The sequence below is a fragment of the Elephas maximus genome, chromosome 12 (assembly GCF_024166365.1).
Source record: "Elephas maximus indicus isolate mEleMax1 chromosome 12, mEleMax1 primary haplotype, whole genome shotgun sequence".
Taxonomy (NCBI): domain Eukaryota; kingdom Metazoa; phylum Chordata; class Mammalia; order Proboscidea; family Elephantidae; genus Elephas; species Elephas maximus.
The window spans coordinates 99,292,231-99,318,584 of record NC_064830.1 but is presented as its reverse complement, the minus strand read 5'-3'; the positions used below and the strand labels follow the sequence as shown (position 1 = coordinate 99,318,584).

General features: G+C 42.5%; 1 protein-coding gene across 2 annotated transcripts in view; it reads left to right on the top strand.

Moving 5' to 3' along the window:
- The window catches only part of LOC126086884 (cytochrome P450 3A8-like), a 53,278-nt gene extending 44,559 nt beyond the window's left edge, over nt 1-8,719 (top strand). For both annotated transcript variants that reach the window (XM_049903686.1, XM_049903685.1), the window contains exons 10-13: nt 3,276-3,436; nt 5,121-5,347; nt 7,505-7,667; nt 8,624-8,719. In XM_049903686.1, coding sequence (XP_049759643.1) covers nt 3,276-3,436; nt 5,121-5,347; nt 7,505-7,667; nt 8,624-8,719 — 647 coding nt within the window. The remainder of the gene's footprint in view (nt 1-3,275; nt 3,437-5,120; nt 5,348-7,504; nt 7,668-8,623) is intronic.
- Nucleotides 8,720-26,354: the final 17,635 nt, after the last annotated feature.

The window sequence follows — 26,354 nt, the reverse complement described above, 5'->3', positions numbered from 1 at the left end:
ATTTGATCAACCCAGAAATCAGTCGTACCTGCAAGAAGCCCTGGTTCGGTTTAGTAGGAAATGGTATTGAGAAACCAAAATCTGGGGGTTAGGTGTGCTCATTGCTACTGGGACTTCTTTGCTTTTAGATCTTCTCATGGACAAAATTAAGAAAATGAAATATATTGACACAGAGCTGAGAAACATAAATATACATTCATTTCCAGTGATACCAAGTGGCTCTTTCCAAAAAAAAAAAGGGGGGGGGGAGGGCCCTAGTTAATAGTCTATATCCATGACATAAATAGTTCTGTCAGGTTCAAATGCTAAGTTCCAATGGCCTGACAATCAATTCACAAAATTTCTGAATATTTAACAAGTGAATTTAGAGAAAAAGGATGAGCTGACTTAAGCTCATCACTGTAAAAAAACATATAACTGTGCCTACATCTGCATCTATCTATCTGTGTGTCTATCTGTCTTTCTTTCTCTCTGTCACCTATGTCTTAGGCTGGGTTTTCTAGAGAAGCGAAACCAGTGAAGTGTTTATGTATATGTAGATTTATCAGAAGGAAATGCTGTTGTGGTGACTGATAAATCCCAAAGTTGGTGGGTCAGATGTTGGCTGGAGGTGTCTCCTGACTAACGTGGCTTCAGGGGCCCATGAACCCAGCATTGGCAGATCAGATGGTTGGCCGCTGGCTCAAGTGACAAGAACTGAAGGTCAAATGATGATGAGCCAGAAACAGGATCCAGAACAAGCAAGCGTGCTTTGCCAGAATGCCCAGACATTTATTGGCTATAGACCACGCCCCTGAGGAAACTCCCCTTGCAAATGACTGGCTGATCACTTCAGATCACATCATGGAGGTCATCACATTATATTACAAAAAGGAGGATAATTACATAATACCAAGAATCATGGCCTAATCAAGTTGACGGATAACAGGAACTATCACAATCTATATCCAGCTATCATCTATAGCAGTCACCTATCTACATATTGTCTCTTTATCTCTTTTTCTATTTCTATTTATCTACCAGGTCCAAAAAAATGTTTCAATGGTGAAAGACATATTCTCTATCTGCACTGCTGTATACAGTAACTGCTAGATAAATGTGTCTATTGAGTACTTGAAATGTGGCTACTGCTACTGAAGAACTGAATTTTTAACTTCGTTTAATTTTAATTAATTAAAATTTAAGTTCAAATAGTCACATGGGACTAATTGTTACTATATCGTAAAACAGAGCTCTAAACCTAGAGTTCGTACTCCAATTATAATTCAATATAGTGGGGTACATTCTAAGTGGAGAAAAGAATTTGAGAGTTGTATTTACCCACAACAGCATCACAGAAGCCATCATTTGGAAGTCAGAACTCTTTACTTTACACATTTCTTATTGTTTTTAGGTATGAAATACTTGGTGGGGGTAGGCATCATATTCATTTCAGTGCTCCAGGTATCTAAAGGTCTTAATATAGCCCCAGTCAACAGACTACACCTTGACCATGCTTCGCTTTGTTCAGGAGAAACACCAAGAGGGAGGCCAACTTATGATCACAAAGACTGCTTGGTTTGCATAAATAGAGCAAATAGAGGGGGCACGTCCTGAGGAAGATGCCATTTTGGTGTTTATTGAATAAGCATTGCTAATTTTACTCATTGGACCCTATATTTCCATAGTTCACAGTGGACAATGCCTGTCTGTTGACACATTTATTCTTGTGCTATTTTAACGCCGTTGATTGGATTAGAGTTGCATTAAGTAAGGGGCAAAGTGGGTAAATTAGACCTTTGTGGTCAACTGCATGATAAGGATTAGCACGAATTCAATCTTCAAAATGTGACGATGGATTCAGTCCTTACCTTTCGACTTCTCCATCCTGTTGCCAGCCACTCATGTGTCACTCTATCTCCAACCCTAAAGCTCACATGTGGGTCAGAGCTCACAAGTTAGAAGGATGCCTTCTTTCAACCAGCTTTCCATGTAGCAATTCTCTGACCTTAACCAACCAGAGGTAGGTTAAATTAGAGCTCACAAATTAGAAAGAGGCGGTGCTCCCAACTGGCTTTCACTGCCATTGTGGGCTTGATAATTTGTTGAACAACTCAGAGAATCTCACAGACAGTATACCATATTTATGCCTAAAGTTATATTACAACCAAGAAGGATACAAACAAACAGACGTATAAGGTAAAGTCTGGGAAGGGTCCCTTCATGGAGCTTCCATGACCCAAAGAGGGCCATCCACAACCAGCAACCAGGCCTCCATTTCAGGGCTCTTATTGGCCTCCTTCTATGGCCATGATAGATTGCATCACGCCTCCTGAGGCTAGTTAACATCGGGTCCCCCAGGTGGTCCCTTTTGGTCTTGTCATCCCCCATTCATTAGCCAGGTGTTGTCTATCTCTCAGGAACCAAGACCAAAGGTCAATTTGTTTTTTCACCAGGTGAGTCATCACCTCACACAGGTAAATATCCACTCTTCTAGCTTCTTGTCTATGTCTGTAGTTCCTGTACGTATCTGTGATCATCCATTTTGAAGACTTATACCTCAGGTCTTCTTTTACTTGAGGACTTTTGATGGCATTCATATTTCTTAAGCTAGACTGTGCACAAAAATTACCTGGGGATTATGTTAAAATGCAGATTTGGATTCAGTAGTTTCCAGGTAGGGTGTGAGATTGTTCATTACTAAAATATCCCACATGATGCTGGTTCTGCTGGTCTGTAGAATACACTTTGAGTAGCAAGAGTTTTCTGTAGCCCAATGCTGTACCCTTAAAATTCCCTAAATGTGTTTAGATGAAAATATCTTTAATTTTCCCTACAATGAAGCTATAGTATAGCAAACTCTATTAAGAAATTAAACTATACTTTAAATAGAATAATTGAACTTTTTCTTAGGGGAGAATGCTCCTCAATATTTTTAGTTGTAACTAAAATCCTTTTAGGATCCTCCAAAGTCATACCGCTAACACTTTGTACATGAGGTGGAAGTGCTGTCTCTTGAAATTACCCCCTGTGTTGGTGGTGCAGGTGGCATAACTAAGAGCAAAATGTCAAAAATAGTATAAATCCTGGGATAACCAGATTAAAACAGTTTTTTTTTCTTTTTCTATATCTCTAAGATAGATACGAGAATGTAAACTACTCCCAGTGTGACCCTGAACCTCTTTTCCATTATTCCCCTGGGGATTTGGATATTTTATTAGGGTTTCTCTTCATCTACACTGTGACGTTTCTCACATTGACCAGCTTTACCTAAAGTACATTTCCTCTCCTTTCAGCTCTGACTGATACGGAGCTCGTGGCTCAATCAATTATGTTTATTTTTGCTGGCTATGAGACCACTAGCACTGCTCTTTCCTTCGTTATGTATTTATTGGCCACACACCCTGATATTCAGGAGAAATTGCAGAGGGAGATTGATGCAGCTTTTCCCAATAAGGTGAGTGGATGATGCATGAAGAGAGAGGGTGAAGGTGGAGCCTTAGCAAGAATGCCTTCCCACCACATTTAAGGAGAGATTTTGCAAAAAGCATAAGTGTTGATGATCTTGCATAATGAACAAGTGGTGCATCTTGCAGCTGCACTGTCTGGAACATGAAGACATCATGGTAACTGGGGAGGGGGGGAGGGGAAGGAATAAAGACCTAAAGTGTTGCACACTGGCTCTCAAAATTCTTTGGTGCCAAATTGACATACCTCACCTCAGATCGCAGCCCATTCACAAAGGTGATAATCTGGCTTCCTCTAACTTCATGTGGGCTGGGAGATGTGGGAGGCTCAATGGATATTCAGTGAGCAGTGTATGTCTACTACAGCACCCTATGAGATACCCATTGCTGTCGAGTCAATTCCGACTCATAGCGACCCTAGTGACTATAATTATCTCCATGTATCATATCAGAAAACTGAGTTGCTAAGAGAGGGAATAAGTTTCCCAGGGTCATATAGAGAGATGTGAGGAAGCCAAGATATGCTCCTGTGTGCCTTGCCCAGAGCCAAAGTCTTAACCTGTATAACATTGCCTCTGAAATACAGCACCAAGGGATAGCCACGTGTTGCCTAGACTATTTGCAGATATCTGCAAAGTTGGAATTCTTTATGATGTGAATAGATCTTGCCTGTGGGGCTAGAGTAGCTTGTTTGGCAGTGAGTGAGCATAGCTAAACCCTGGAGCAGCAACTAGGAGAGTGTCCCAGCAAAAGATGGTGGCCCCAGTGTGGGGTTCTGATCTTCCTTATAAATTTCCCCAGAGCTGAAATTGTGAGCCCTGGTACCATCCAATCATATAGCCTTCTTATCTCATATTTGGGATAAGAAGGACTAGTTTCTTCCCAAATCATTTACACAGTTTCTGTACAACATTGAGTTTCTCTCCATATTCTCTCTGCCTATGTATCTATCTGTCTATCATCTATCTATCTGCCTCTCTGTGTATGTATGTGTGCATGTATACATGTATGTATCCATACATTTATCCATCCATCCGTCCATCCATTAATCCATCTATGTATCTATCCTCTATCATCTATGTATGCTGGTATATATCAGAAGAGTTTCTCTCCATATTCTCTCTCTCTCTTTACGTCTCCCTCTCTGCCTTAGCTATCTATCAATCAGCCAATCAATCTATCATCTATATCTGTTTATCTATCTATCATGTATCTATGCTGGTATAAATATCAGAAGAGTTAGTAAGCAGTATTTCTGAACTACAAAGTCTAATATAAAATTGGGGATCTGGCTGTTTAATTTTTCTCTTACTTTGGTATACATATATGGCCTTCCTTTTAAAAGGTGCTGTAACTTGCACATACATTACTTAAAAGTAATAGTCATAGTCTGTTAGTCACATTTGTTAACAAGAGAAAGAAATCCCCACATGATAATACTGGAGATTTCAGGCCCCATTTAGAGGATTTTCCTGAGTGTCTCCCATATTCATAACTGCTCCACCCATCTCACTGGGCTGTTGAGTAGGTCAAAGGAACATGGTAGATGTAAAAATGATTTGTAAATGCTAAGGTCCTTCATCATTGTAAGATATTCTTGGGAGATCCTAAAACTTCAATAGTACTGCCTAGACTGAGTTGAATCTCAACCTTTTGAACTCTGTTTCTTCCCAGGCACCTCCGACGTATGACGCCATGTTACAGATGGCGTATCTTGACATGGTGGTGAACGAAACACTCAGATTATTCCCAATTGCTGGCAGACTTGAGAGGGTCTGTAAGAAAGATATTGAAATCAATGGAGTGACCATTCCCAAAGGGACAATCGTGATGGTGCCAATCTTTGTTCTTCACCGAGATGCAGAACACTGGCCAGAGCCTGAGAAGTTCATGCCTGAAAGGTACTGGACCCCTGGGAAAGGGAACCGTGTCTGATCCAGGCTGGTCTGAGCACATTCTGACATCTCTTAGCTTAGATGACATACCTGTGACTGTACAAGGATTTACTTACATATCTTTTTTGGAAGCTTTGTTTTTCTTACAAAAATGATCTTTGGTTTTCGTCAAAATTTTACAAACTGTAGACTAAAAAAAAAAAAAAAACTGTATACATCCATAGTCCCAACACATTTAGATAATCTTCATTAATAATGTGATGTATGTGGTATGAACGTTTTTCTCCGCATATCCAAAAAAAAAAAAAACGCTGCCATCAAGTCGATTCCACTCATAGCGACCCTACAGAGCAGAGCAGAACTGCCCCATAGAGTTTCCAAGGAGCACCTGGCGGATTCAAACTGCTGACCTCTTGGTTAGGAGCCATAGCACTTAACCGCTATGGCACCAGGGTTTTCTCTCTGCATATACATATTTTTAAAAATTAGAAGAGTATCATATTTTGTTTTTATAACTGTTTTCTTTATTTAACAGCAGACTATATACAGTATCCTTTGTAAGTATTTCACAACTTTTGATGGTTGTATACACATAGCATAATTTATTTAATCACTTTCTTATTTTATTTATGTAGTCTTTTTTCTTTCTTTCTAGTTTGTCCGTGCTGCTCTCTTTAGCTCTCTGAATCAACGTTAGGAAGCATTTACTCATTCCATTTTTTTTGACAGTGGAGAATTCCTTAACCCTGAAAGGACTTGTAGAAAGCATAAATCTAAGTTGACTAAGTCCTGTGTTTTCTGGAGCAGGAGACTTCTATGGTTCCTCCAAGCTCTTCAATTTCACCCACTATAGCTTCATACCACAAAACCAGAGACCATTCACTGTACTTCTCTCTGGTTCCTTCAATAATCAAACAAACATTAAGTGCTTACTATGTGTTACTATGAGGAAGACCCTCAATGAGCTGGATTGCCACAGTGGCTGCAACAATGGGCTCAAGCGTAACAATGATTGTGAGCATTGCAGAGGACTGGGCAGTGTTTCATTCTGCGGTACATGTGGTCACTGTGAGTCAGAACTGACTCAATGGCACCTAACCACAACAACAACATGTGTTATGGACTGGACCAGTGAGAACTTTAAATGTTTTTTAAAAAAAACTGTCCATTATGAAGAATTTTTAAAATAAATACCATTAATGTGACTCCATGTGCCCATCACCAGTCCCCCAAACCATCAACCCATGGCTGCTGGCCATATTCACTTGGCACCACTACCCCCCTCTGTATTTTGTAGCACATCACATTATTTAACCTGTAACTATTCTACAATGTACTGTAAATTAGAAGGACTCTTGAAAAAACTTTTAACAATGCCGTTATCATATTCCCCAATCAATATTGTTTTCCTTAATATAATCAAATATTTAGGAATCAAATTTGCATTAAATTGAGTCCAGTCTTCAGAAAATGTATAGCCTTGTGGAGCAGGTTGCGAAGGAAATCAGTGCTTACGCTATAGTATGGTAACATCATATTTCTGTGTAAATTACGTGACTTTACCTGTTCTATTAGTGAGAGAGAGAGACAATGAAGAAGAAGGAGGAATAGGAGCAGAAGGATGAGGAAGAAGAGGAGGATGAAGAGAAGAATAAGAATAGAGGAATGAAGAAAAGTAAAAAAAAGAGAGGAAAGTAGAGAGGAGAAGAGGAGAGAAATGAAGAAGAGAAGGAAACAAAAACAATACAGAGTGGGAAGCATTCTCTCCTTCTTCTGCTCTGAATGAGAATACCGCCAACACAAGTGTGAGTTGAGACAGGAACCTACTTTCCTTCATTGAGTCTTATTTCCCAAGGGCACTTCATAGTGCTAAAATCTCACCACCTTGAGTGTAATTGTAGTGTTTAAAGATGTGTTTTCTAGTAAACAGCATTCATCTTATCTCCTCAACAAGGCTGAAAGCTCCTATAGTGTAAGGGGAATGGAAAGGATCTGTAGTTTCCAATTCTCGTAGCTAAAAAGCCATAGTAGGACTTCAATGACTAGTCTGTGAAAGTATCCTGTATAGTGTTAGCTGAGGGTTCTAAGTGAGAAGCCCAAATATGTAGCTTTTGTGGTTTTCATGCTTCATTAACTTGTTTTTGTCTACTCTTGTGGAACCAGGTTCAGTAAGGAGAACAAGGACAACGTAGACCCTTACTTATATCTGCCCTTTGGAACTGGACCCCGAAACTGCATCGGCATGAGGTTTGCTCTCATGAACATGAAGCTTGCTATCATCAAAATTCTGCAAGAGTTCTCCGTCAAACCTTGTAAAGAAACACAGGTTAGGCAGCAAATTCTCTGCATAAATAATATTTCATTAAGAGCATTTTAAACTGAGGGATCTATACAAAAAATGTGCTCATCAATGTTTTAATAAGTTGTTCCATTGGCCATAGAATCTATCTGAAGATTAGGTGTGTACAAACAGGGGACTCAGCCCTCACAGAACGTAGATCTGTGGCATACCTGGGATAGGGCAGGATCCCAGTGAAGGGTCAGTGCTACTCACACTCCTCCAAAATTTGCTTGCCCTTCATTCAACCAAGATCAGAGTTTTAGAGTGTTGGTTGGGCTAAAACTGAAGTGACAGTGCACTGAGGGAGTCCAGCTACTAGTGAAAGACTGTACATCATCAGCAGTTCATCATTTACATTACACTTGGGAGCTCTAGAAGGTGTTAGAAAACAAAGGCGTAAAGCTCTAAAAGTGTATAATTCTTGCTTATGATTATCTTGCAACTTTCAATATATACAAAAGTAACTTTATATGGCTTTGCAAGAATAGTTTGAAATAATGCCTAAGAATCTAGTGAAAATTTTGAAAATTTGTTAGTTTTACTTGTAATTTAAATTAAAAAGAGCAGAAACTAACGTGGTTCTGTTTGTTAATCTTTTGCTGAATGAATGGATGGATAATAGTTTCACTGTCTAGCCTTGGCACAGTTTATACAATAGGGTAAAGAAAATAATGTTTATTTGTTCGTTGGAAACCCTGGTGGCATAGTGGTTAAGTACTATGGCTGCTAACCAAAAGGTCACCAGTTTGAATCCACCTGGTGCTCCTTGGAAACTCTGTTCTGTAGGGTCGCTATAGTCGGAATCGACTCAACAGCATCGGGTTTGGTTTTCGGTTTTATGTTTGTAGAGCAGTATTGTCCTTACCTTGTCTACTTTGCTTTTGTCGTTGTCGTTGATGCTTCATTTATTGGTTCTCAATATGCTTATTTCATTGTTGCAGATCCCCTTAAAATTAGGCAGGGAAAGAATCCTGGCACCGGAAGGACCTATTGTTATAAAGTTTGAGTCAAGAGATGGACATGCAAGTGGAGCCTAACTTTTCCTAAGGAATTCTGCTTTGTTCTTCAAAGAAGTTGTTTTCCAGATAACCAGAGACCTGTATTGACTCTTTGAATAAATCTCAGAAATAAAGATGGTCCTTGATGAATGATTATGTATTCTGTCCATTCATTTAGCTTTCTCAGTGTCCACACACAGTGTTATATGTTCTGCGATATTAAGATGATGACCAAATCAGTACCAGAACTGTAAATTCAGTTTACCTGGTTCTCTTATATATTTATCTATCTGTCTGTACTTCCGTCTGTCTGCCTATCTACTCACCTACCTGCCTGGCTACCTAGTTTTCTATCATCTATAGCTGTGTATGTATGTATCTATTATTTATGTATTATCTATTTATTTATCTAGAGAGACAGGAAAGCCAATGGAGCCCCAGGCATTCCATCTGCCTGATTTTGAAATCTTGCCATCCCATGCACAGACATGTGAGAAAGCTTTCATATGACACCAACCCCAGTCTGTTTGTAACCACATGAGAGACCCCAAGCAAGCACTGCCCACCTAGGTCCAGTCAACCCCAGATTCATAAGCAAAATAAAGGAACATTACAATCCACTGCTCTTGGATGGTGTTTTATGCCACAATAGATAACTGGAACATCCCTTCTTTACTTCAGCTAGAGAAAGATGTATAAAACCCAGAAGATAGATGAGGACTGGGGGAAACTGGAGAAGTAATAAGAGACTGTGAATCACTGGAAATGGCAGTGAGGTTGTGGATCAGCTAAGAAGAAAGAGTGCTGAGGTCTGAGCAGTGGTGACTTTTGGCCATATGGTTTGTACAAGAAGACAAATGGGAAGGGGGAGAGGGCTGACATTGCTAAGCACCTATTATGTGATGGATCTGCTTGGCACCAAACTTTTGTGCTCCCCAGCATTCTTTTTAGTAGTGCAACTGTGTAGTTGTAGGCGGTGATTGGCAGCTTTCAAGGGAGCCCTCAGTGATTTCCTCCTCCTGGTATTCATGCTCTTGTGTAGTCTCTACCCATATGAATAGGGATGACCTGTGAAACCACTAGGATGTTGTAGAAAAGGTGGTGTGTGACTTCAGAGGCTGAGTCATGAAAGAAATTTGGCTTTCATCTTGTTCCTTCTTGGATCGCTCACTCTGGGGAAGCCAGTGACCACGTTATAAGGGTACTCATGTATCCACATGCCAAAAAAGTGGAACTTTCAGCAATAATCATTCTTTGCTTGCCAGGTATATGAGTGAGCACTCTTTGAAGTGGATTATGTACTCCATCAAGCCTTCAGTTGATTGCAGCCACAGCCAGCATCTTGACCTCAACCTCCCAAAAGACCCCAAGCTAGAGCCCTTTAGCTAGGCCACTTCGAAATTACTGACCCACAGAAATGGAGATAATAAAATTATTGTTTGATGCCATTCACTTTTAGGGCATAGAGAAATAGATAACTAATACAGAGGCAGAGAAGCAGAGAAATTATCTTCAATGGCTGTTGCAGGGAACTCTGAAGGCTGTTCTGGAGGCTAGGGGTGCTCTGTCTTGCTGGAATCATAAGTCAACTTGGTCAGAAGCCAGCGTGGTGATGAATTGTTAAATGATGTGCTGATAACTACGAGCATTTTCATTTCCTCTGGAAAACAAGAGATCAGCCATGCTTTTAAATGAAGATTGCTGGGCACCACACCCCGAAGTTGTCTGTGGGTGGGCCGTTCCAAGGAAGCCAGGGGTCCTCTGCAGAAATGCAATGTCTAAGATTCCGAGCAGGAGCCCTCGTGGTGCGACAGTTAAGTGCTTGGCTGCTAACCTAAAAACTGGAGGTTTGAATCCACCCAGTGGCTCTGCAGAAGAAAGGCCTGGTGATCTGCTGTCATAAAGATTACAGCCTGGGAAGCCCTATGGGGCAGTTCTGCTCTGTTCCATGGGGTAGCTCTGAGTTGGAATCTACTCGATGGCACCTGACAACAAAATTCCAGGCTGTTCTGTAAAGAACATGTAGGATTAGTTTCCTGTGGGTGAGTAACAAAATACCACAGGGTAGGTGGCTTGTACAAACAGACATGCATGGTCTCATGGTTCTGAAGGCTGGGAGTCTGAATTCAAGGAGTCAGCAGGGCCATGCTGTCTGCGATGGCTCCAGGGGAAGGTCCTTTCTTGTCCCTCCCAGCTTCTGGTGGCCCCAGGGGTTCCTTGGCTTGTAGATGCAGCATAACTCTGTGGTCACAGGGCCATCTTTCCTCCATCCCTCCTCTTTCTCTCTCTGTTTCTTCTCCTCTTTTATAAAGGTGGGTCCCTGGGTGGCACAAACGGTTTGTGCTCACCTACTAACCTAATGGTTGGTGGTTCAAATGCCCAGCCTCACTGCCGATTACAGCCAAGAAAGCCCTGTGGAGCACAGTTCTATTCTGTAACACATGGGTCGCCATGAGTCACACTCAACTCCACTGCAACTGGTTGGCTGGTTGGTATTCACTATGTGAAAATGTCACAAGTTAACTATTCTTTGTATTACTGATGGACGTTGAGCTCTTTCTGGTTTTGGTTGTCACCGACAGCGTGCCTATGAACATTCTAGTACCTGCGTGTTGGTACACACATGTGTGCAAGCTGTCGGGCACACACTTGGTAGAATTGTTGGGTCTAAATATGTTCGTCTTTATTAGGTGCTGAACAGCTTCCAAAGTGGGGCGGGGGGCGGGGGCGGGTATCGATTTATACTTCTGCCAGCAGCGTGGGACTCCTTCCTGTTCCTCCATAGCCTCACGGGCACTTGGTGTTTTCAGCTTGCGCTTTGCAACGAGTCCGAAGGGATGGGATCATTAATTTCAAGGCCCTCCACCGTTGAGGCTGCTGATGGTTCTTTTGGTTTTTTTAAAAATAGTTTATCTTATTTATTTTTGTTGTTTTTGAGAATATACACAGCAGAACGTATACCGATTCAGTTGTTTCTGCATGTACAATTCAGTGGCCTTGATTACATTCCTCAAGTTGTGCAACGATTCTCACCCTCCTTTTCCAAATTGTTCCTCCCCCTGCGGCTGGTTCTTACAACACCTTTGTGTGAATTAGAAAGGCATCTCCCTTCCTTGAGAAAGAGCACTGGTGGCACGGTGGTTAGGAATTATGGCTGCTAACCAAAAGGTTGGCAGTTTGAATCCACCAGCCATTCCTTGGAAACCCTAGAGGGCAGTACTACTCTGTCCTATAGGGTCACTATGAGTCGGATTTGACCGCAGTGAGTTTTGTTTTGTTTTTCCTTAAGACATTTTAGGTCCAGCTATTGGAAATTTGGGGGGGGGGGGGGGGGTAATGCTGATTTCGTTACAGCATGATGCCTTACTGCCCTCTGCTGGAAAGTCAGTAAAATGCAGTGTACAAATCTTGGCTGCCTACAATAGAAAGGATGCGTCAGTGGTTCAGTGGTAGAATTCTCACTTTCCATGTAGGAGACCTGGGTTCAATTCCTGGCCAATGCTTCTCTTATGCAGCCAATATCTATCAGTCAGTGGAGGCTTGCATGTTGCTATGGTGCTGAACAGGTTTCAGCAGGGCTTTCAGGCTAAGAGAGACTAGGAAGAAAAGCCTGGTGACCTATTTCTGAAAGTCAGCCAATGAAACCCTATGGGTCACAACGGTCTGATTCCCACCAATCTTTGGGATGGTGCAGTACCGGGCAGTGTTTTGCTTCGTTGTGCATGGGGTTGCCATGCGTTGGGGGCCACCCATATGGCAGCTAACAGCAACACAATAGAAATGGCAGACTCTTTGATGTGGTGCTCACGGGTTTTACATACCCCTTAAAACCACACATGGTGAGGCTGGCCTCTCTCCACTCTTGCCCACACCCACTGGAGGTGATGGTGAGTATGGGGGGGGGCAATGAAGGCTCCGAAATGGCAAGCGAGGGGCTGAATGTGGCCTGCAGTTTTGCTTTGTTTGACCCACAGTGTTAAAATAAACAAAAAATTTGAACAGCCTTTTAAAATTTGGGAGATTTCACTTACAATTCTGGAAAAACTGTAAAAGCAGAGAAACTAGAGGAATTGGGCCCTCATTCCCAATTGTAACATAAAGGTCGGTGGGCACACGTCCCCATTTAGTCTCAGACTCCACCATGCCCCAGTGTCTCCCAAACCCAAGGCATCCATCAATGGTGGTAGCAAAACCAAGTCCTGATGGTACTGTACTGCAGTGCCAGATTTCTCCCTCCAGTGTCTTCATGTATTTATATTACCTGCCTTACCGCTATAGATGTATGAGTTTGCAACTCTTAATTTTTGAAGGAGTCCTGATGGTGCAGCGGTTATGTGTTCGAATGCTAACTGAAAGGTCAGTGGTTCGAACCCATCAGCTGCTCCATGGGAGAAAGATGTGGCAGCCTGCTTCTGTAAAAATAACAACTTTGGAAATGCTATGAGGCAGTTCTACTCTGTCCCACTGGGTCACTATGAGTTGGAATTGACTTGACGGCAACAAACAGGTAACAGGTAGTCTCCACTTTATGATAAAGAAAAAGCAACAACACCCAAACCAATTATAAGGTTCTGAGAAAAATAACTCTTATCCTCTTCGTGCTGGAGTAAACACCTCATCTGGCAAGGTTGGTGACAGAGGCTGGGGGTCGAGTGGCTAAGGAGCTTCTAGGATCTAAAGGCTAGAACTTATGGGCAGGCCCCACCCAAAGGGCTGGTATTTCATGAGCTGGTGGCCAAGACATCGGGAACCTGAGAGAAGGTGGCAGTGGCGGAGCAAGAGGGGCTGGAAAGAGAAGATGAGGCTGAAGAGGCGGTATCTGGAAGTTGTTTGGAAAGGACCGGGTGTTCCCCGGGATTAGGGCTGGGGGAGGCAGCTTATCAAATTATGGAGCTGAGATTGAAATGACCATTCTAAGCCTGTATGCTACATAGTTCTAAACCAGCCTCTTGATTCACCCAAGAACTTTTCACTTTATACATGGCAATTTTTTTTTCTTTTTGCATCCTACTGGCTAAAGAGCTAACCATGAAGCAACTGTCTTTAATGTTATTGTTAAAAGAGAATGATCATAAAAACACTGGTGTTTATCGGGCACTTATATAGGACCAGCACCCATCTGTCACTTGGTCGTACTAAAGTGGCTTGTGTGTTGCTGTGATGCCGGAAGCTACGCCACCAGTATTTCAGATACCAGCAGTGCAGGGTCACCCCTGGTGGGCAGGTTTCAGCAGAGCCTCCAGACTAAGTCAGACTAGGAATAGTGGCCTGGCAATCTATTTCTGAAAATCAGCCAAGGAAAACCCTATGGACCACAACAGAATATCGTCTGATATAGTGCTGGCAGGTGAGCCCCCTAGGTCAGAAGGTGCACATAACATACAGTGGTGGCGACAATAGACTCGAGCGTACCAACGATTGTGAAGATGGCACAGGACTGGGCAACATTTTGTTCCGTGGCACATGGGGCCAGCAAATCAGAGCGGACTCAACAGCAACTAACAACAGCTATGTCTCAGGCCCTGCATCATCCCATTTAGCCTTCACAGTGACCCTGTCTACGCTAAAGTGATACTATTATTAGCTCCATTTTATAGTTATTTTACAGATAAAATTACAAACTGAAACCTAAAGAGGTTCAACAGTTTCTTCAAGATCACATAGTGTGGAGGCTGGGTTTGAGCCCAGGTCTATCTGATTGCAGGGACCATGCTTTGGACTCCTCTCTTCTGCTGGCCAGAGAGCAGCTGGTTTAAAAGCAGAACCTCTCAACTACTGGAGCCAGATACGATCTGTGTGGAAGCCAGTACTTTGCCCTATTTGTTGTTGTGGCTGCAACCCCATGCACAATGGAACGGAATGCTGCCCGGTCCTGCGCCGTCCCTATGATCAGTTGTGGATTGGACCCTTGTGCTCCATAAGGTTTTCACTGGCTGGTTTTTTAGAGAGGATTGCCAGGCCTTTCTTCCTAGTCCGTCTTAGCCCAGAAGCTCCGCTGAACCTGTTCAGCATCATAGCAACACGCAAGCCCCTGTGGACAGATGGGTGGTGGGTGCACATGAGGTGCACTGGCGAGGAAATGGGTTCATACAATATCCGTGAATGTGTAGATGTCTTTCCTGGAAACGGGGGACCTCTCGATCTTTGACATCATGTACTTTGAGACTCTAGAGGCTAAACCACTGCAGTAAAGCCCACAACCTCAGAGATGACAAACGGAACCAAGAGAGCGATCTGATGCTTTATATGTGGTCACGAGGTATATCACTAGCAGAGCTGGAATTGGAAGCCAGTGTCCTGACTCATGATGTCTCTAGGTAATGCAGTCGGTTAACATGCTCGGCTGCTAAACAAAAAAGTTGAAGGTTCAAGCCTACCCAGAGGCACCCCAGGAGAAAGGCCTGGGGATCTACTTTCCAAAACCCCAAACCAGACGTGAAAACCCTACAGAGCACACTTCTATCCTGACACACTTGGGGTTGCCGTGACTCAGAGTTCACCTGATGGCAAGTGGTTTTAAAATTTGTCTTTGTTCCTGACTCACGGCTTTTCCAGCGTTGAGTCTTGGAGTTTCTCAGCCTGGGAAGCATCAGAGCCCAGAGCTGCTGAGAACAGTTGAACGATTTACGTTCTTACCCGCAGGATGGAAGGAGCCCTTGTGGCACATGGTTAACCTCTTGGCTGCTAACTGAAAGGTTGGTGGTTCGAATCTAGGCAGTGGCTCCCCTGAAGGAAGACCTGGTGATGTGCTCCTGTAACGATTACAGCCTAGGAAACCCTGTGAGGCAGTTCTACTCTGCCACATGGGGTCACTATGGATTGAAAGCGACCTGAGGTTACCCAAAGAGAGCAGGATGGGGCTGTGCCCTCTTCTGGAGAGATCTTTCTCCAGTTTGCTAACGTCAGCAGCTGTGATCCATGTGTGGGTTTTCTAAGTGGCCCTCCTGCTTGGTGACTTTGGCTCATCTGTGACTCCAGCTATAGCCCAGGGGCAGCCTGGTCACATCCTCCCTTGAATAAGTCCAGTCTCATCATGGCGGAGAGGGGTCAACCCGGATACCATGTGATCCTCGACTGTCTTACTCCCTCACGGGGTGTGGGAAGGGACCGATGCAATAGGGATATGAGAGCGTTCTGAAGAATAGTAAAACTCTGGAAAAATGCAGAGCTTGGTTGTTACAGTGGGTAGAAAAGTAAGCAGGAGAAAAAGGCCGACGGGAGGGTGTGTCAATTTTTCCTCCAAAGTCCTCCCAGAGCCGAATGCTTGCCCCCTTCCTCCTCCTCAGACGTGCAAAGGCTCCCTGGGTCAGAGGGCTACTTGATTAGGCCGTGGCTTCATTCCCTAGCGTTTCAGCTCTGCACTCTTTTTTGTAATTGGAACCTTCCATTTAAGACTCCTGCCAGTGGAATTCCAGAAGAACTTTTCTTAGGCCATGAAAAGAAGATTATTTGCATGGCGTGGGAGTAGCCATCCCTGAGAATGAGAAATTTTCTCTTAAGAAGAAAATAAAGAAATGCTGCCCATATCCTGTCAATTCTACAAGTCATGGAGAGGGCTTAGCCTTTGGAGGGAGGGGTGTCAGAGTGGACAGGGGGTGGTCATGCCTGTGTCTTCTTCCTTCCAGGGGACACAAGCCAATATAGGTTGGGCATGTTTGTTCATTTGTTTTCCTTAAAAAATAATTTATTGAATATCTACATTTCCTAGGCATTGTTCCATCCTTCTGGAGCCCAGATAGGACCCTGGGTGGTGCAAACAATTTGCACTCCACTACTAACCTAAAGGTTGGTGGTTTGAACCTACCCAGCGGTGCTACAGAAGAAAGGCCTGGCGGTCTGCCCCCATAAAGATTGTTGTTAGGTGCTGATTGTTGTGTGAGTCAATTCTGACTCATGGAGACCCCATGCGACCGAGTAAAACTGCCTCATAGGGTTTCCTCGGCTGTAAACTTTACTGGAGCAGATCTCCAGGTCTTTCTCCGGTGGATCCACTGGGCGGGTTCGAGCCACCAACTTTTTTTTTTTTTAATTGTACTTTAGATGACGGTTTACAGAACAAACTAGCTTCTCATTACACCGTTAGTACACATATTGTTTTGTGACATGGTTACCAACCCCACGACATGTCAACACTCTCCCTTCTCAAACTTGAGTTCCCTGTTACCAGGTTTCCTGTCTCGTTTTGTTTTATGGGCCTGCCTAATCTTTGGCTGAACAGTGAACCTCTGGAGTGACTTCATTACTGAGCTATAAGGGTGTCTGGGGGCCATACTCTCAGGGTCTCTCCAATCTCTGTCAGGTCAGAAAGTCTGGTCTTTTTTTAAGTTACACTTTTGTTTTGCATTTTTCTCCAGTTCTCTCTGGGACTCTCTATTGTGATCCTTGTCAGAGCAGTTGTTGGTGGTAGCTGGTAACCACCTAGTTGTGCTGGGCTCAGACTGGTGGAGGCTGTGGTAGATGTGGTCCATTAGTACTTTGGACTAATCTTTCCCTTGTGTCTTTGGTTTTCTTCATTCTCCCTTGCTCCAGATGGGGTAAGACTATTGGAGTATCTTAGATGGCCACTCGTAAGCTTTTAAGACTCCAGATGCTACTCACTAAAGTAAGGTGTAGAACATTTTCTTTATAAAATATGTTATGCCAATTGAGCTAGATGTTTCCTGAGACCATGGCCCCCACAGCCCTCAGCCCAGAATTCAGTCCTTCAGGGAGTTTGGGTGTATCTACGGAGCTTCCATGACCATGCTTTGGACAAGTTGTGCTGGCCTCCCCAGTGTTGTGTACGGTCTTACCCTTCATCAAAGTTACCACTTATCTATTGTCTATTTAATGGTTTTCCATCCCCACCCCACCCGTCCCATGAAACCATAAAAGATTGTTTGTTTTTGTGTGCAAGCCTTTTCATGTATTTTTATAGTAGTGGTCTCATGCAATATTTATCCTTTTGTGTCTGACTTATTTCACTCAGCATAATGTCCTCCAGATTCATCCATATTGTGAGACGCTTCCAGATTCATTGTTGTTCTTTATGGTTGCCTAGTACTCCTAGTACTCCATTGTGTGTGCATACCACAGTTTATTCATCTGTTGATGGAGGTCTAGGTTTTTTCCATCTTTTTGCTATTGTGAACAATGCTGCAATGAACTTCGGTGTGCATATGTCTATTTGTGTGATGACCCTTATTTCTCTAGGATATATTCCTAGGAGTGGGATTACTAGATCATATGGCATTTCTATTTCTAACTTTCTAAGGAAGCGCCATATCATTTTCTAAAAGTGTTGTACCATTGTACATTCCCACCAGCAGTACATAAGACTTCCAATCTCCCCACAGCCTCTCTGACATTTTTTATTTTCTGTTTTTTGGATTTGTGCCAGTAATGTTGGGGCGAGATGATATCTCATTGTGGTTTTGATTTCCGTGTCTCTTTTTTTTTTAATGGCTAATGCTCTCAAGCATTTCCTCAGGTGTCTGTTAGTCACTTGAATTTCTTCTTTGGTGAAGTGTCTGTTCATTTCCTTTGCCCATTTTTTAATTGGATTATATGTCTTTTTGTTGTAGAGGTGTTGGCTTTTCTTGTAGATTTTAGAGATTAGCCCTTTGTTGGATTTGCCATAGCCAATATTTTTTCCTACCTGTAGGTTCTCTTTTTACTCTTTTGGTGCAGTCTTTTGATAAGCGTGTTTAATTTTTTTTAGAAGATCCCACTTATCTAGCTCATCTTCTGGCGTTTATGTGTTATTAGTTATGGTTTGTATCCTGTTAACGCCGTGGATTAGGGCCTCTAGTTTTGGTCCTAGTTTTTCTTCTATAGTTTTTGGTTTTATATTTAGGTCTTCGATCCATTTTGAATAACTTTTTGTTTATGATGTGAGGTATGGGTCCTGCTCTTTTTTTTTTTTTTTCCAGATGGACATCCAATTGTGCCAGCACCATTTGTTTAAAGACTGTTTTTTCCCCATTTGATGGACTTTGGGCTCTTGTCGAAGATCAGGTGACCATAGGTGGATGGATTTACATCTGGGTTCTCAATTTCGTTCCATTGGTCCATGAGGCTGTCGTTGCACCAGTACCAGGCTGTTTTGACTACTGTGGATGTATAGTAGGTTCTGAGGTCAGGTGGTGCAAGTGCTCCTACTTTATTCTTCTTTAATAGTGCTTTACTTATCCAGTGCCTAGTCCCTTTCCATATAAAGTTAACGATCAGTTTTTCCATCTCTTTAAAGAATGTTGTTGGTATTTGGATCAAGATTGCATTGTATTTATAGATTAAAAAAAAAAAAAGATTGCTTTGGGTAGAATTGACATTTTCACAATGTTGAATCTACCTATCCATGAGCATTGTATGTTTTTCCATTTATGTGGCTCTCTTTTGATTTCTTGCAGTAGTGTTTTGTAGTTTTCTTTATATAGGTCTTTTACATCCCTGGTTAGATGTATTCCTAGTTATTTTATCTTTTTAGCATTGTTTTCCGCACTTGCTTTTCTTTTCCTTTTCTCTTTATTGGTGTATATGAATCCAACTGCTTTTTGTAAGTTTACCTTATATCCTGCTATTCTGCTGAATCTTTCTATTAGTTCCAGTAGTTTTTTCATGGAGTCTTTTGGATTTTCTTATGTATAGTATCATATCATCTGCAAATAGGGACAGTTAAACTTCTTCGTTACCAATTTGGATATGCTTTATTTCATTTTCTTGCCTTATTGCTCTAGCTAGGACTTCCAGCACAGTGTTAAATAGGAGTGGTGATAAAGGGCATCCTTTCTTTGTCTTGTTCCTGTTCTCAAGGGGAATGTTTTCATCCTCTCTCCATTAAGAATGATGCTGGCCGTTGGTTTTGCATAGATGCCCTCCATTATGTTGAGAAATTTCCCTTCTATACCTATTTTATTGAGAGTTTTTAATCAAGAATGGGTGTTGGACTTTGTTGAATGCCGTTTCTGCGTCAGTTGAGATGATCAGGTGGTTCTTTTATTCCTTTTTATTTAAGTGGTGGGTTATGTTGATTGATTATCTAATGTTGAACCGTTTTTGCATAGCCGATATGAATCCTACTTGGTTGTGGTGTATTATTTTTTTGATATGATGCTGAATTCTATTGGCTAGAATTTTGTTGAGAATTTTTGCATCTATATTCATGAGAGATATTGGTCTGTAATTTTCTTTTTTTGTGGTGTCTTTGCCTGGTTTTGGTATCAGGGTTATTCTGGCTTCATAGAATGAATTCAGAAGCATTGCTTCCTTTTCTATGTTCTGAAATAGTTTGAGAAGAATTGGGGTGAGCTTTTCTCTGAATGTTTGGTAGAATTCTCCAGCGAGGCCACCTGTGGCAGGGCTTTTTTGTTGGGAGTTTTTTTTTTTTTTTTAATTACCTTTTTTTTAAATTGAACTTTAGATGAAAGTTTACAGAACAAACTAGTTTCTCTTCAAACAATTACTATACACATCGTTGTATGACATTGGTTAACAATCGCACGACATGTCAACATTCTCCCTTCTCAACCTTGGGTTCCCTATTACCAACATTCCAGTTCCCTTCTGCCTTCCAGTCCCTGCCCCAGGGCTGGTGGACCCCTTTAGTTTTGTTTTGTTCCATGGGCCTGTTCAATCGTTGGCTGAAGGATGAACCTGAAGAGTGGACTCATCACTGAGCTGAAAGGGTGCCCGGGGTCCATACCCTCAGAGTTTCTCCAGTCTCTGTCAGGCCAGCAAGGTCTGGTCTTTATTTTTGAGTTACAATTTTTGTTCTACATTTTTCTCCAGCTCTGTCTGGGACCCTCTACTGTGATCCCTGTCAGAGCAGTGAGTGGTGGTAGCTGGGCACCATGCCGTTGTACTGGACTCAGTCTGGTGGAGGCTCTGGTAGATGTGGTCCATTAGTCCTATGGATTAATCTTTCCCTTGTGTCTTTAGTTTTCTTCATTCTTCTTTGCTCCCAAAGGGGTGAGACCAGTGGAGTATCCTAGATGGTCGCTCACAGCGTTTTAAGACCCCAGATGCTACTCACCAATGTAGAATGTAGAACGTTTTCTTTATAAACTCTGTTATGCCAATTGAGCTAGATGTTCCCTGTGACCATGGTCCCCACAGCCCTCAGCCCAGCAATTTGACCCCTCAGGGAGTTTGGATGTGTTTTATGGAGCTACCATGGCCTTACCTTGTACAGGTTGTGCTGGCTTCCCCACTATTGTGTACTGTCTTACTCTTCACCAAAGTTAGTGCTTATCTTTTGTCTATTAAGTGTTTTTCCATGCCCCCCCACAACCATCAAATATTGTTTCTTTTTGTATGTAAAACTTTTCACGAGTTTTTGCAGCGCTGGTCTCATACAATATTTGTCCCTTTGTGATTGACTTATTTCACTCAGCATGATGTCCTTTGCTCAGTTCCTTTTGTTTGTAGGTTTCTTTTGTTTTTATTGAGACTCTATGTTTTTCTTCTTTATTTTGATGAGTAGGTTTGTTAACTTTCTTTGTGGTTAGCTTGAAATTTACCCTTATCTTCCTAGGTTTGAACTAGTCTATTTTTTACTTGGTATCACCTTGCATTTCTCTCCATTAGAGAATTCTATACCTGTAATGTTTATTCCTCCTTTTATTGTTCTGATGTTGTTGTCATTTACAGATTAACCTCTCTGGTTTCTTGTTGCAATTGTTTTGGTTCTGGATAGTCCTTGAGAGTTCATTTCCTAGGTTGTATCTGGCTGGTATGATCTTGTGTCCTAGATTCAGGCTGTGGTCTGATGTTGTTTGTTCTCAGACCAAAAAAAAAAAAAAAAATTTTTTTTTTTTTAAAGGGCTCCCTTTAATAAATTTTGTAAGTTTGGTTTGGTTTTTACACATTCCCTTAATTTCTGTTCCTCTGGAAATGTCCTAAGTTCACCATCATATTTGAATGAAAGTTTTGCAGGATATATTATTCTTGGTTGGCAATATTTTCTTTCAAGGTTTTATATATGTCATCCCATTGCCTTCTTACCTGCACGGTTTCTGCCGAATAATGAGACCTTAGTCTTATTGTTTCTCCTCTGTACGTGACTTTTTGTTTTTCTTGAGCTGCTGGCAGGATTTTATCTTCGGTTTTAGCAAGTGTGATTATGTTATGCCTTAGTGTTTTTCTTTTGGGGTATATCCTATATGGGGTTTGTCGAGCCTCTTGGATGGTCAGCTTTTCATCATTCATGACATTAGGGAAGTTTTCTGTCAGCAATTCTTCAATGAACCTCTTTGTGTTTTCCATTTTCTCTCCCTATTCTGGAACCCTGATCATTTGTAAATTTTTGCTTTTTCGATTGTATCTCACATAATTCTCAGGGTTTCTTCATTTTTCTTTGTTCTTTTTTCTGATTTTTCCTCAGAGTTGTAGCCAAGTGTTTGTCTTCAATTTCACTGATTCTGTCTTCCATCGTTTCATACCTTCTCCTCAGCCCTTCTATGACATTGTCCATTTCTGAAATCTTGTTATTTATGTTTTGGATTTCTACTTGTTGTTTTTGAATGATTTCTAGTTGTGAATTTATTTTGGTGTTTTGTTCCTGTATTATTTTCCTGAATTGTTCCATTTTTTTGTCTGCCTTTTCCATAAATTTGCCTATTTTTTTCCTCATTTTTGTCTGCTTTTTGCTTCAACTCTTGGATTGCTCTGAATATTAGAGATTTGAACTCTCTATCAGGTAGTTCTAGTGCCTTTTCTTCTACTGGAAAGTCATCTACCCACTGCTGTCGAGTCGATTCTGACTCATAGTGACCCTATGGGACAGAGTTTCCAAGGAGCACCTGGCAGATTCAAACTGGTGACCTTTTGGTTACCAGCCATAGCACTTAATCACTACGCCACCAGGGTTTCCAGGAAAGTCATCTGGTGTTTTATTTTGGATGCCTATTTTACTAGAACCATCCTGTTCTGTTGTTTTATATGTTTTGATATCGTCTGTTGTCTTTGGGACATTCAGTAGTTACTTTCTTTGTTTCTTAATTGTAGATTTGTTTACTTTGTCCTGCTTTTTTGTTTTATTTGGTTATGTCTGAGAAGGTAGGCTGTGCATTCTTTGTTGTTTGCTCTTCTGTAGTCACCGTACTTTTCATGTCCTTGTCCAATGGACAGGACCAGTCATTCAGCTGTGGTGCAGCAGGGCAGCTCCAGCTGAAGGGGAGGGGCTGGGGCGGGTTGCTTATGGCATGTACTAGGGCCAACAAGGCAGGCCAGGAATCACTGCTGGGCAGGCTCCAGTAGGCTGTGCCTGTGCTGTTGGCGGGGGGGGGGTGATGCTCAATGCATGGTGCAGGTAGGCAGGAAAGAGGGGGGAGGTTGTGATATGTGGAGCTAATAGGAGTATGGGAAAGAGGTGAGAGAAACAGGAGCCAAAAACAAACAAGCAAGCAAATGAAAAAAAGAAAAGAGTGCTAAGGGAGATTGCCATTGGAGTGGATAGATGAGAAACCAAGGAATGGAGAAGCAGAAAGGAAAAGAAAAAAAAAGGAAGAAAAAGGGAAAAAGAAAGAAGATATAACTAGATAAAATTTGGAAAAGAAAAGCCCCCAGAAGTCCCAGAATCCCACCAGTGGGGCCGCTAAGACTGGAGAAGTGGCTTCCAGGCTGCGCAGTATAGCCTGGCTAGCGGGGGTATAGATGCCACACAACACCAGGTATTTAGGAGACAGGAAAAGAAGATAAGTGTGGAGAGACGAGAACTGAGAAACGGAGAAAGGCAGAAAGAGAAAAAGATGGAGGGTGAAAAAAAGAAATGCCCATAGGGATCCCACCTACAGGGCTGCGCTGATAGGGGGAGTGCCTCTCAAGCCGTGCAGTGCAGCCCCGGCTAGAAGGGGCTCCCAAGCTGCAAAAAGAAAAAGAAAATAAACAAAGCGAAACAAAACAGAAGAAGCAAAAAAAAAAAAAAAAGCCCCAGGAATCCCACCAGAGTGGAGTCGCGAGCTGGGGGAGTGGTTCCCAAGATGATTGTGGCTTCACAGCCTTTCAAGAAGAAGCAAAGATGGCACACACAGCCAGGTGTTCTAAAGAAAGGAAGGGCAGGTGGTAGGAGGCACAGAAGTAACCAAAAGAGACTGAAAGAACCAACACCAGCTCAGGTGCCCGGCCAGTGTGGGCAGGGTGAATCCCAGCAGCCTGAAGCAAGAGCAGTTGCTTCCAGCCAAGAGGCTGTGGCTGGGAGGAAGCAGAGGAGGCCGAAGGCGGGGAGGGAGAAGGGGAGGGGCTAGGAAAGCATATATCGCTCCTTACTGGGTGCTCTGTCTCCCGCTGGGAAATCTGTGAAGCTGTTTCTGGTACTCCCTGTCCGCCAGTCTCTGACGTGGGTGGGGCGAATCCGAGCAGCACTGACGCTGTACTTCCCGGCCAGCCCACCACAACCAGCCAGGAAGCTGGGAGGTAGAGCAGCAGGGAGAGAACGGGGGGGTGGGAAAGTGTTTATCACTGGTTACTGGGTGCTCTGTCTCCTGCCTGGAGTTCCGCAAAGCTGCTTCCCTGCGCCGTCTGTCTGCCAGTCCCTGACAGGAGTCCAAGATGGCGGATCCATACTGTGGGGCCTTCAGCACGTATCTGTCCTTGTTCTCTGTCATCTGTCAGTTTCTCATGCCATTCGGTGCCTGGCTGAGTTCTTTATCTCCTCATTTGACACTTCAGGTCCCAGGAATGATGTTTGTCTCTGTTTTACTTAGTTTTTTGGGTCTTTGCTGTGAAGGAACGGCATGGTGCTTCTGTTTATGGCGCCATGTAGGCTGGAAGTTCCTCCATGTTCCAGTTATTAACGGATGTTTGCAGGTGTTTCTTCTCATTTTGAGTCAAGACACATCAGCAAATGGAGGCCCTGAAAGCGTGACTCCATCCACATCATTAAGGTGGACTTGCAAGATGCAGCTCTTCCCCAGTGGTGTTTTGAGGGCCTTCCAACCTGAGGGGCTCACCTTCCAGTTCTATATTAGACAATGTTAGCTTCTGTTCATAAGGTTTACACTGGCTACTTTTTTTCAGAAGTAGACCACTAGGTCCTTCTCCCTAGTCTTAGTCTGAAAGCTCAGCTGAAACCTGTGTACCATGTGTAACCCTGCTGGTATTTGAATACGGGTGGCATCGCTTGCAGCATGACAGCAAAGTGCAAGCCCCCACAGTATGACTGACAGACCCGTAGGGGGTTTGTTTTATAGGCCTGTCTAATCTATGGCTGAATGGTAGGCTTCAGAAGTGGCGTCAGTTCTGAGTTAGAAGGGTGTTCAGGGGCCATAGTATTGTGGGTTCCTCTAGTCTCTAGTACTGGTCTATTTTTGTGAATTTGAATTTCGTTCTACATTTTTCTCCAGCTCTGTCTGGAGCCCTCTATTGTGATCCCTGTCAGAGTGGTTGGTAGTGGTAGCCAGGCACCATCTGGTTCTAGGCTCAGGCTGGTGGAGCCTGTGGTTCATGTAGTCCATTAGTTCTTTGGACTAATATTTTCCATATGTCTTTGGATTTCTTCATTCTTCTTTGCTCCAGGATGGATGGGACTAATAGATGTATCTCAGATAATTACTTGCAAGATTTTAAGACTCCAGATGCTACTCACCAAAGTATGATGTAGAACATTTTCTTTATGACCTATGTTGTGGCAATTGATCTAGATGTCCCCAGAGACCATGGTCTCCAGCCCTCAGCCCCAGGACCTTGGTCCCTAGAGGTATTTGGATATTTCCAGAAATGTCTATGACTGTAATCCCTTTGTGATCTGTTATATATGTGAATATACATACTGTACATACAAATATACAGCATGTATATTCATATGTATAATACAGCACAAATATACACAGCCTGACCTATATATGTACATGGAAAAAATGAAGTAAAACAGCTGAAGAGTTCAAAGGGCAGCTCAAGAAGACAAAGTAAAATATTTTGATGACATGTGCAAAGAGCCGGAGATAGAAAACTAAAAGGCAGGAACACACTCAGCATTTCTCAGGCTGAAAGAACCGAAGAAAAAATTAAAGCCTCAGGTTGCAATACTTAAGGATTCTATGAATAAAATATTAAACGACGCAGGAAGCATCAAAAGAAGATGGAAGGAATAAACAGAGTCACTATACCAAAAAGAATTGGTAGACATTCAACCATTTCAAGAGGTTACATATAATCGGGAGCCGATGGTACTGAAGGAAGAAGTCGAAGCTGCACTGAAGGCATTGGCAGAAAACAAGGCTCCGGAAGTTGATGGAATACCAATTGAGACGTTTCAACAAATGGTTGCAGAACTAGAAATGCTTACCTGTTTATGCTGTGAAATTTGGAAGACAGCTACCTGGCTGGAAGAGAACCACATTTATGCCTATTTCCAAGAAAGGTGATCCAACCGAATGGGAAAATTATTGAACAATATCATGAATATCACACGCAAGCAAAATTTTGGTGAAGATCATTCAAAAGCGGCTGCAGCAGTATATCAACAGGGAACTGCCAGAAGTTCAAGCCAGACTTAGAGGAGGATGTGGAACCAGGGATACCATTGCTGATGTCAGATGGATCCTGGCTGAAAGCAGAGAATATCAGAGAGATGTTTACACATATTTTATTGACTATGTTAAGACATTCGACTGTGTGGATCATAGCAAATTATGGATTACATTGCAGAGAATGGGAATTCCAGAACACTTAGTTGTGCTCATGAGGAATCTGTACGTGG